At 41.0% G+C, this 12,026-nt stretch overlaps 1 protein-coding gene across 1 annotated transcript in view; it reads left to right on the forward strand.

Annotated features, from left to right (window-relative positions):
* LOC123990403 (trichohyalin-like) overlaps nt 1–12,026 on the forward strand; it is a 144,632-nt gene that overhangs the window by 16,344 nt on the left and 116,262 nt on the right. The window contains exon 5 of the mRNA XM_046290958.1: nt 5,590–5,719. Within this exon, the coding sequence (XP_046146914.1) occupies nt 5,590–5,719 (130 nt within the window). The remainder of the gene's footprint in view (nt 1–5,589; nt 5,720–12,026) is intronic.

The raw sequence follows: 12,026 nt of genomic DNA on the forward strand, positions 1-12,026 counted from the left end.
AGGCTGTCCCCACGGCGATATGCAAAGCGATTTGCATTATACTCAGAATGCAGTGCGGCTCCATTTCCTGCATTCCCTCTCTCCCTTTATGTCTCTCTATCTAGTTTAAACATGTTATTAATTCATCCAATAATAAAAACTATCTGTGAATAAAAAAACTAAAAAACTATATTTTCAACAAAAGTAGGTAATATAATGTAGAATTAAATAAATGAAACAATACTTACTGTTCTCTTCTGAAGAGAGTGGGATGGATATGTGTAAAAAAGTGACAAATAAAGAAAATAATTAAATAAATGAGGTAAATCTGATCAAATGAAATGCAATAACAGTAGCGGTGTGTGAAAGCAGCGGGTGGATATGAAGCTCTGGGTTGTTACCTGCCACCAGCATCAACATTAAACACAACACACTGGAACACACACCACTACCCTCAGGGGTAGCACTAGGTGTGTGTGTGCGTGCGTGTGTGTGTGCGCCTTTCATCTAGTTCCATTTATATCGACTTTGTTTCGATTTTATTTATATCATTATATTTTCAGTTATTTAATAATTTATTTGATAAAATAACATTCAGGTATGGTAAAACAGAGTGGGCTGGAGATGACTTTAAAAAATATATCTTTAATATCATGCTAATAATTTATACAGTTGAAGTCAGAAGTTTACATACACCTTAGCCAACTACATTTAAACTCAGTTTTTCACAATTTCTGAAATTTAATTTGAGTAAAAATTCCCTGTCTTAGTTCTGTTAGGATCACCACTTTATTTTAAGAATGTGAAATATCAGAATAATAGTAGAGAGAATGATTTATTTAAGCTTTTATTTCTTTCATCACATTCCCAGTGGGTCAGAAGTTAACATACACTCAATTAGTATTTGGTAGCATTACCTTTAAATTGTTTAACTTGGGTCAAACATTTCGGGTAGCCTTCCACAAGATTCCCACAATAAGTTGGGTGAATTTTGGCCTATTCCTCCTGACAGAGCTGGTGTAACTGAGTCAGGTTTGTAGGCCTCCTTGCTCGCACAAGCTTTTTCAGTTCTGCCCACACATTTTCTACAGGATTGAGGTCAGGGCTTTGTGATAGCCACTCCAATACCTTGACTTTCCTCTCCTTAAGCCATTTTGCCAGAACTTTGGAAGTATGCTTGGGGTCATTGTCCATTTGGAAGACCCATTTGCGACCAAGCTTTAACTTCCTGACTGATGTCTTGAGATGTTGCTTCAATATATCCACATAATTTTTCCTACCTCATGATGCCATCTATTTTGTGAAGTGCACCATTCCCTCCTGCAGCAAAGCACCCCCACAACATGATGCTGCCACCACCGTGCTTCACTGTTGGGATGGTGTTCTTTGGCTTGCAAACCTCCACCTTTATCCTCCAAACATAACGATGGTCATTATGGCCAAACAGTCATCAGACCAGAGGACATTTCTCCAAAAAGTACAATCTTTGTCCCCATGTGCAGTTGCAAACCGTAGTCTGGCTTTTTTATAGCAGGTTTGGAGCAGTGGCTTCTTCCTTGCTGAGCGGCCTTTCAGGTTCGATATAGGACTCATTTTACTGTGGATATAGATACTTTTGTACCTGTTTCCTCCAGCATCTTCACAAGGTCCTTTGCTGTTGTTCTGGAATTGATTTGCACTTTTCGGACCAAAGGACGTTCATCTCTAGGAGACAGAACGCGTCTCCTTCCTGAGTGGTATGACGGCTGCGTGGTCCCATGGTGTTTATACTTGCGTACTATTTGTACGCATGAACGTGGTACCTTCAGTTGAAATTTCTCCCAAGGATGAACCAAACTTGTGGAGGTCTACAATTTTTTGGGCTGATTTCTTTTGATTTTCCCATGATGTCAAGCAAAGAGGCACTGAGTTTGAAGGTAGGCCTTGAAATACATCCACAAGTACACCTCCAATTGTCAATTAGCCTCTCAGAGGCGATTAAAGCCATCAATTTCTGGAATTTACCAAGCTGTTTACAGGCACAGTCATCTTAGTGTATGTAAACTTCTGACCCACTGGCATTGTGAAACAGTGAATTATAAGTGAAATAATCTGTCTGTTAACAATTGTTGGAAGAATTTCTTGTGTCATGCACAAAGTAGATGTCCTAACCGACTTGCCAAAACTATAGTTTATTAACAAGAAATTTGTGGAGTGGTTTAAAAACAAGTTTTGATGACTCCAACTTAAGTGTATGTAAACTTCCGACTTCCGACTGTACAATCATCATATGCTGCTACTCTGTTTATGTATGTAAACTTCTGACTTCAACTGTATATGCTCAATACTGTAAGTAAACTGGAATGTTTTGTTGTTGTTGTTGTTGAAGTGCTGAAATAATAAGGATAATGACCTGCATCAATTCATGTCTTATCTGAACCTTTCTTGGAACCTTGCTATCCCATTTATATGAAGAAACACAGCTATGAATCTTTAGTGGACAAGAATACTGTACGGTATGTTTTTATCAGAGTGGAAGAAGGAAAACGTAACATGAATGGTAATGTACAGTAAGTCAGTGATGAGCCATATGTTTCCCCAGGCTCAGTATGTCAGTGGTAAAAGAGAGATTTATTTTCCTCCTGAGGGATCCAAGAGAGATAGATACTTGTTCTTCCTGTATTGACATTCTTAGGTCCTCGCTGTGTTTGTATGTTCTGCTGTTATTAGGCCAAGCTAACAAATCAATACCTAGCATTACGGTGGGTCAGTGTGGATACGTTCAACTCTATATTGTCAGCTGCCACAGTCATGAACACACACACAGAGAGAGATGTATGCACACTTCTCTATGCAGATCCACAAAATAACTTTTTATTTACGACTGTTTATCTTTTAAAAGTATGGCAGAGACACATTTTTATGCCATGAACAAAATGTCTGAGGAAAAAAATATATTAAATTGTAAATGAAAAGCCTATACTTTTAGATGTTTGTCAAATGAGTAGTTGAACATAGTTATAGCTAAACATTGCAGAAGGCTAAGTCTTTTTTCTCTGTCATAGATGGTCAACATAAATCCCTCTTTCTCCTTTTCTTTTTGTTTTCTCTCACATCCCCCCTCTTCTGTTGTGATCGAGAGTGCCTTCCTCCCTATCTCCTCTCTCTCTCCCTCCATCCCTCCTTCCCCTGCTGTCAGTAGCGCTACACTCTCCCTCCTCCCTCTCTTCCCTCCTCCCTCTCCATGTTGCTGCCAGATGCTCAGTCGTGTCCCAGCCCAGCAGATGTCACAACTCACCAGCTGGGGGATAGCAGGGGGGGAGGGAGGGGGAGGGGATGAGGAGGAAAGACGGGAAGGGAGAGGAGGAGACGGCGAGGAGAGAACGCATTTGGCTTATGGAAGGGAGACACGAGGAAGTGTGTGTACGAGTGTGTGGCAGGGTGGCAGCTGTGCCATCTGTCTGCCTGGCAGGGCTGCTCTCATTAACACAGGGGTTAATAGGAGTGGCAGCTCAGCGCTAGTGTCTAACATCACCCTCGGGACACATTGGAGGAGAGGGCTCAGTGTGGTGTGTGTGTCACCACTGACACACACATGGTTAATAACAACCTGCCAGGATGTATATTAACCCTGGCACGTGTGTGTCTTTGTTTGTGCATGTGCTTACGTGTGTGTGTTTTTCTGATGAATTATGCCTTGCTGCTGTAATGATGTAGGGAAAACATGGATTTACAGAACCAAAGATTACTGCCCTGGAGGCGCACACACACACACACACACGCACGCACGCGCGCCGAGGGGTGGTGGCAATTTGCATGTTATTATTGCATATTCATAGCTAATTGTGTTAGGCTTGGCTAATAACTCTGAGTGACAGGTTGAGAAAATCGAGAGGCTGTTTCAACACACACCAATATCCTCTTTCCCTGTCCGTCTCTCAGCCCTGTAAATAATCATTATAACACTCATGGTTCTAAATGGAGTTTCTTCCCTCATCTCTCCTCATGGCATAATGTAATTTATTAAACACTTATCATTTTCTCTCAATGTACAGCCCACATTTCTTATATAATAGTCATGGGACGTTCTTAACAGACCGATAGCTGTGTGCCAAATTGTATTCCCACACAAAAGCGGCAAAACATATTAGCCTTTAACGAATGCTACAGTTTAGCGGGATACATTTTCTGCTCTAACTTGCTTGTGCATTTATCGAGAATGCAGGGTGCAATTTTCATGGTTTGAAAATATGAAATTGCCAGGCCATTTTGTTAGAGGGGGAAAAACAGTTTCATTTCATGTCAACAAGGGAATGCCTTTTCTCTTGAATTAGGCTTTATATTAAGAAAAATACGAGAAGGGGAAAAAAAGATATAGCCTATTGTTTATTTTCAACCCTGTTTCAATAGACTATATAGCTGTAGTATTGAAGGGTTCTGTGATGACATCATGCAGGTTAATAAGATGTAGATGATAAGGATACAGGTGCAGTAAAGCTCTGTAGTCCTGGTCTGGTGCAAAGATACCCACAGTACCACTGTCCCTGTGTCTGAGCTAGACTGGCATGCTCAAAGAGACAGAGGTGTGTGTGTGTGTGTGTGTGTGTGTGTGTGTGTGTGTGTGTGTGTGTGTGTGTGTGTGTGTGTGTGTGTGTGTGTGTGTGTGTGTGTGTGTGTGTGTGTGTGTGTGTGTGTGTGTGTGTGTGTGTGTGTGTGTGTGTGAATATGCATGCCTGTGTCCGTGCGTGTGTCGGAGCCCAGATAAACAGGCTCTCTTATCCCAGCATGTGAGAGTGTTTCAGCCCTGGGACAATCTACAGTCCTTAGAAAAACTGCCCTGTTTCACAAAATAGACCCAAAATTGGCTGCACTTACTTCCCATTCACCAGCCCATTTCTCTATTCAACTTTCTCATTTCAGACATGTCCTTTCTCAAGTATCCTGTTCCACATTTCAGGTGGTTTTATATTTCCAGAGATTTCCACCCGTAGAACGGCAGCTAGGTCAGACAAGATAATGAAATTGTAGATAATTGAGATGAAATTCTGGCTATTTGGGAAATGGTGGATAAAAAACCTCTAGAAATAGTTTTCTTTTTTAAAAGACAGATAAATTGGCTCTTTTGAGAAGTTGAGGACTAAAACTTGTCACTGAATATTTGATATAATAAATGTCTGACTGGTATATTGCCTCCTAATATATGTACTTTGCCTGGTGAAATCAGAACAGAAATCAGCATCAGTCAATTTCTTTCTTACTAGCATGTCTGTGATTCCTCATGAGTTTAGCAGGATTCACAACTCTGTTCTGTTTCTTCTTGATTGTGTGTGCGGGTGTGTGTGCGTGCACCTGCAATATGTCTCTGCTCGTACAACTTTAGAAATATTTAACATCCAAATTTGATATGAGCTTGGTGACTTTGGGAGTGTGTGGTGAGATCCGTCTGTCGATCTTCTCCCTACCTCTGACAGCTGTCGAGCTCACAGGCGTCTCCCAACTGAGTTTGTGTGTGTATCTGTGTTTAACATTGGGTTTAAGTTCTAAAAATAGTAGTTAACTGACAGATCTGTCTGAGGATAACCATATCTGTACCTGCATTGCCTTTGAAATGATTTTGTCTCTCTGCTGCAGCCCTATGAGTCCTAACCTTGAGGTAGAGGATCTGAGGAGCCAGCTGAGGACTAGAGACAGAACCATCCTTTGTCTGGAGAGAGACATCAAGACCTTCCAACTGGAGAATAACACACTCAACAAAACTGAGGTATGGAGGAGAGAGTCACACACACACACGCTGAGACTGGGATACGGAGGAGATACAGAGAAGCGAGGAAGCACATTCTGAACTGCAACCATCGTGATTGTTCTGGTCTTTTTAATTCCTTATTCCTTGATACCGTGGATGGAACAGTTTTGTTGTTGTAGTATTTTTTTTTCTTGGATGTGGTAGTTTTTACGATATTGCTGTGGCAGTGTAGCCAGCAGCGCTACATGTGTTGTGTGTTAAAGCGTGTGCTCAGCGTGTGATGAATGACTTACATGTCCAGCCCCCAGGTTACAAAATGGCTGCCCAGATTAAACCAGGGAGTTTTACAGCTTTCCCACACCTCCTTATGAAGTGTCACGAAATTACACCCACTGCTGTTTAACTGCATGGGGCTAGCGCTAGCACACTATTCTTTCTCTCGCACTCTCTCCCTCTCTCTCTCAAAATGTTCTTTTCACCCAACTTCACACAATACCCCATAATGACAAAGTGAAATCATGTTTTTAAACCTTTTTTGCAAATTTATTGAAAATTAAATGCAGAAATATCTCATTTACATAAGTATTCACACCCCTGAGTCAATACATGTTAGAATCACTTTTGGTAGTGATTACATTTTAGAGATTACAGATTACAGTCTTTCTGGGTAAGTCTCTAAGAACTTTGCACACCTGGATTGTACAATATTTGGACATTATTCTTTAAAAAAATCTACAAGCTCTGTCAAGACGGTTGTTGATCATTGCTAGACAGCCATTTTCAAGTCTTGACATAGATTTCCAAGCCAATGTTAAGTCAAAACTGTTATTGTCCTGCTGAAAGGTGAATTAATCTCCCAGTGTCTGTTGGAAATCAAACTGAACTACTCCTCTAGAATTTTTCCTGTACTAAGCTCCAATCCATACATTTTTTTTATCCTGCAAAACTCCCCAGTCCTTAAGGATTACAAGCATGCCTATAACATGATGCAGCCACCACTATGGTTGAAAATATGAAGAGTGGTACTCTTAATGTTGGGGCGGCAAGTAGCTTAGTGGTTAGAGCGTTGGACTAGTAACCTAAAGGTAGCAAGACTGAATCCCCGAGCTGACAAGGTAAAAAGCTGTCGTTCTGCCCCTGAACAAGGTAGTTAACTTCTTCGAGATAGGGGGCGCTCTTTTAATTTTTGGATAAAAAACGTTCCCGTTTTAAACAAGATATTTTGTCACGAAAAGATGCTCGACTATGCATGTAATTGACAGCTTTGGAAAGAAAAAACTCTGACGTTTCCAAAACTGCAAAGATATTATCTGAGTGCCCCAGAACTAATGCTACAGGCGAAACCAAGATGAAATTTCATACAGGAAATGGTCCAGAGTTTGAATGCCCTGTGTTCCAATGTCTCCTTATATGGCTGTGAATGCGCCAGGAATGAGCCTGCACTTTCTGTCGTTTCCCCAAGGTGTCTGCAGCATTGTGACGTATTTGTAGGCATATCATTGGAAGATTGACCATAAGAGACTACATTTACCAGGTGTCCGCCCGGTGTCCTCCGTCGAAATTATTGCGTAATCTCCAGGTCCATGCGCGTTCCATTTCTTCAGAGGAGAAACCAAACTGCCACGAATGATTTATTGTTGATAGATATGTGAAAAACACCTTGAGGATTGATTCTAAACAACGTTTGCCATGTTTCTGTCGGTATTATGGAGTTAATTTGGAAAAAAGTTTGCGTTGTAATGACTTAATTTTTGTTTTTTTTCTTACCCAAACGTGATGAACAAAACGGAGCGATTTGTCCTACACAAATAATATTTTTGGAAAAACTGAACATTTGCTATCTAACTGAGAGTCTCCTCATTGAAAACATCTGAAGTTCTTCAAAGGTAAATGATTTTATTTGAATGCTTTTCTTGTTTTTGTGAAAATGTTGCATGCTGAATGCCAGGTTTAATGCTATGCTAGGCTATCAATACTCTTACACAAATGCTTGTTTAGCTATGGTTCAAAAGCATATTTTGAAAATCTGAGATGACAGTGTTGTTAACAAAAGGCTAAGCTTGAGAGCTAATATATTTATATCATTTCATTTGCGATTTTCTTGAATAGTTAACGTTGCGTTATGGTAATGAGCATGAGGCTATAAATAGGATCCCGGATACGGGATTGCTCGTCGCAACAGGTTAACCCACTGTTCCTTGGCCGTTATTGAAAATGAGAATTTGTTCTTAACTTCTTATGGCTGCAGGGGCAGTATTGAGTAGCTTGGATGAAAGGTGCCCAGAGGTGCCCAGAGTAAATGGCCTGCTCCTCAGTCTCAGTTGCTAATATATGCATATTAGTATTAGTATATTAGTATATTAGTATTGGATAGAAAACACTCTGAAGATTCTAAAACTGTTTGAATGATGTCTGTGAGTATAACAGAACTCATATGGCAGGCAAAAACCTGAGAAGAAATCCAAACAGGAAGTGAGAAATCTGAGGTTGGTATATTTTCAACCCAGGCCCTATTGAATTCACATTGGGATATGAATGAAGTTGCACTTCCTAGGGCTTCCACTAGATGTCAACCGTCTTTAGAAACTTGAATGAGGCTTCTGCTGTGTTGTGGGAATGAATAAGAGCTGAGTGAGTCAGTTTACTGGCAGAGAGCCATGTCCTGGTCACGCGCATTCCACATGATATCGACTTTCGTTCCATTGCTTCTGTAGACACAAAGGAATTCTCCGGTTGGAACTTTATTGAAGATTTTTATGATAAAAACATCCTAATTATTGATTCTATACTTAGTTTGAAATGTGTCTTCGACCTGTAATATAACTTTTAAAAGTTTTTGTCCAAACGTACGAGCGTTTGGATATTTTGGATATGTGTACCTAACGCTAACAAAAGTTGCTACTTGGACATAAATAACGGACATTATCGAACAAATCAAGCATTTATTATGGAACTGCGATGCCTGGGAGTGCATTCTGATGAAGATCATCAAAGGTAAGGAAATATTTATCATGTAATTTCTGGTTTCTGTTGACTCCACAACATGGTGGCTAATTTGATTCATTTTCTGAGCGCCGTCTCAGATTATTGCATGGTTTGCTTTTTCCGTAATTTTTTTTGGAAATCTGACAGCGGTTGCATTAAGGAGAGGTATATCTATAATTCCATGTGTATAACTTGTATTATCATCTACATTTATGAGTATTTCTGTTGAATCGATGTGGCTATGCAAAATGAGTGTATGTTTTTGGAACTAGTGAACTTAACGCGCCAATGTAAACTCAGATTTTTTTATATAAATATGAACTTTATCAAACAAAACATACATGTATTGTGTAACATGAAGTCATATGAGTGTTATCTGATGAAGATCATCAAAGGTTAGTGATTAATTTTATCTCTGTGCTTTTTGTGACTCCTCTCTTTGGGTGGAAAAATGGCTGTGTTTTTTTTGTGGCTTAGTGGTGAACTGTGGTGGGATTAACAACAAGATTACCTTTAAAACGGTATAAGATACATGTATGTTTGAGGAATTTTAATTATGAGATTTCTGTTGTTTTGAATTTGGCGCCCTGCACTTTCACTGGCTGTTGTCATATCATCCCGTTAACGGGATTGCAGCCCTAAGAAGTGACTTGCCAAGTTAAATAAATGTAAAATAAATCAAATAACAAGTGTTGTATTGGATTTGTCCCAAACATGACACTTTGTTTTCAGGACAAAAAGTTAATTGCTTTGCCACATTTTTTCCAGTATTATTTTAGTGCCTTGTTGCAAACAGGATGCATGTTTTGAAATATTAGCATTCTGTACAGGCTTCATTCTTTTCACTCTGTCAATTACATTAGTATTGCGGAGTAATTACAATGTTGTTGATCAGTTTTCTCCCATCAGCCATTAAACTCTGTAACTGTTTTAAAGTCACCATTGGCCTCATAGTGAAATCCCTGAGCGTTGTCCTTCCTCTCTGGCAACTGAGTTAGGAAGGACACCTGTATCTTTGTCGTGACTGGGTGTATTAATACACAATTCAAAGTGTAATTGATAACTGCACTGTGCTGTAAGGGATATTCAATGTCTGTTAATAATATTATGTTTTACTTATCTACCAATAGGTGTCCTTCTTTGCGAGACATTAGAAAACCTCCCTGTGGTTGAATCTGTGTTTCACTGCTCGACTGAGTGACCTAACAGATAGCTTGGGACATGCTGTCGGAGTCAGTACAGCCAATGGGATTTCCAGTGCATCGCGCCGACAGGAATGAACACCCCTGGTAATAAGAAGGGCGGGTTGTGTGTTTTCATGATTAACGAGTCATGGTGTAATTGTAACAACATACAGGAAGTCCTTTTGTCTGGTTTTGACTGGTTGCATCACTGCCTGGTAATGCAACTGCTCGCTCTCCAATCGCAAGGCACTACAGATGGTAGTGTGTACCGCTCAGTACATCACTGGCTTTCTGCCATCCGGGACCTCTATACCAGGTGGTGTCAAAGGAAGACCTTAAAAATTGTCAAAGGCTCCAGCCACCCAGTCATAGAGTGTTCTAGTCAAAGACTCCTGAACAGCTAATACATTTGCTAATCATTCAACCAATGATTAACAATTGTATTAGCTGTTCAGGTGTCTTATGGCTTGGGGGTAGAAGCTGTTTAGAAGCCTTTTGAACCTAGACTTGGCACACCGGTACTGCTTGCCGTGCGGTAGCAGAGAGAACAGTCTATGCCTAGGGTGGCTGGAGTCTTTGACCATTTTTAGGGCCTTCCTCTGACACTGCCTGGTATAGAGGTACCAAAAAATGTCTGCACCATTGAAGGTCCGCAAGAACACTGGCCTCCATCATTCTTAAATGAAAGAAGCTTGGAACCACCAATACCCTTCCTAGAGCTCGCTGCCCGACCTAACTGAGCAATCGGGGGAGAAGCTCCTTGGTCAGGGAGGTGGTCAATAACCCAATGGTCACTCTGACAGAGCTCTAAAGTTACTCTGTGGAGATGGGAGAACCTGGCACCATCCCTACGGTGAAGCATGGTAGTGGCAACATCATTCTGTGGGAATGTTTTTCAGGGGCAGGGACTGGGAGACTAGTCAAGATTGAGTGAAAGATGAATGGAGCAAAGTATCGAGAGATCCTTGATGAAAACTTCGGCTTTGGGACAAGTCTCTGAAGGACCTTGAGTAGCCCGGACTTGAACCTGATCTAAACTCTCTGGAGAGACCTGTAAATAGCTGTGAAGCAACGCTCCCCATCCTACCTGACAGAGCTTGAGAGTATCTGCAGAGAAGAACGGGAGAAACTTTGTATGTATTGTTTCTTACATTGTTAGCCCAGAAAACCTTAAGTGTTATTACATGCAGTGGGGAAGAACTATTGGATATCAGAGAGACGTGAACTTACCAGCAGAACCAGTACTACGACCAGGAGTACGACCTTCCCAAAGCGGATCCTTTGTCTGCACCTCCCAGGGCATTCAAACTGATTCTAGAGGCCGACCCAAAATAACGCTGCCAGATTAGAGGGTACCAGAGTGATCTTCTCGTGAGGCTTCTGATGCGCACACACCACCCACCGCTTCTGAGTATATTACTCGCTAATGTCCAATCCCAAGTTAACAAAGCCGACAAAATTAGGGTAAGAGTTGCTTTCCAAAGAGATATCCGGGATTGTAACATACTCTGTTTCACGGAAACATGGCTAGCTTGGGACATGCTGTCGGAGTCAGTACAGCCAATGGGATTTCCAGTGCATCGCGCCGACAGGAATTAACACCCCTGGTAATAAGAAGGGCGGGGTGTGTGTTTCATGATTAACGACTCATGGTGTAATTGTAACAACATACAGGAAGTCCTTTTGTTCACCTGACCTAGAATTCCTCACAATCAAATGTCGACCGTATTATCTCCCAAGATAACTCTCCTCTGTTATTGTCACAGCTATGTAAATCCCCCCACAAGCGGATACCAAGACAGCCATCAAGGAACTTCCCTGGACTTTATGCAAACTGGAAACCATATATCCTGAGGCATTTATTGTAATTTAATTTTAACAAAGCTAATTTGAAAACAAGGCTACCTAAATTCTATCAGCATATCCATTGCAGTGCACGAGCGAGTTACACCATCAAGGCCCTCCCCCGCCCTCCTTTTGGCAAATCTGACCATGTCTCCATTTTGTTGCAATCAAACAAGCAACGTGTCAGTATAGAGACAATGTGGAGTCGCAATTCAACGGCTCAATCTCGAGAAGTATGTGGCAGAGTCTACAAACAATCACGGATCACAAAAAGAAAACCAGCACCGTCTTTGCGCACTTTGAGGACAATA

The sequence above is a fragment of the Oncorhynchus gorbuscha genome, linkage group LG12 (assembly GCF_021184085.1).
Source record: "Oncorhynchus gorbuscha isolate QuinsamMale2020 ecotype Even-year linkage group LG12, OgorEven_v1.0, whole genome shotgun sequence".
NCBI lineage: Eukaryota > Metazoa > Chordata > Actinopteri > Salmoniformes > Salmonidae > Oncorhynchus > Oncorhynchus gorbuscha.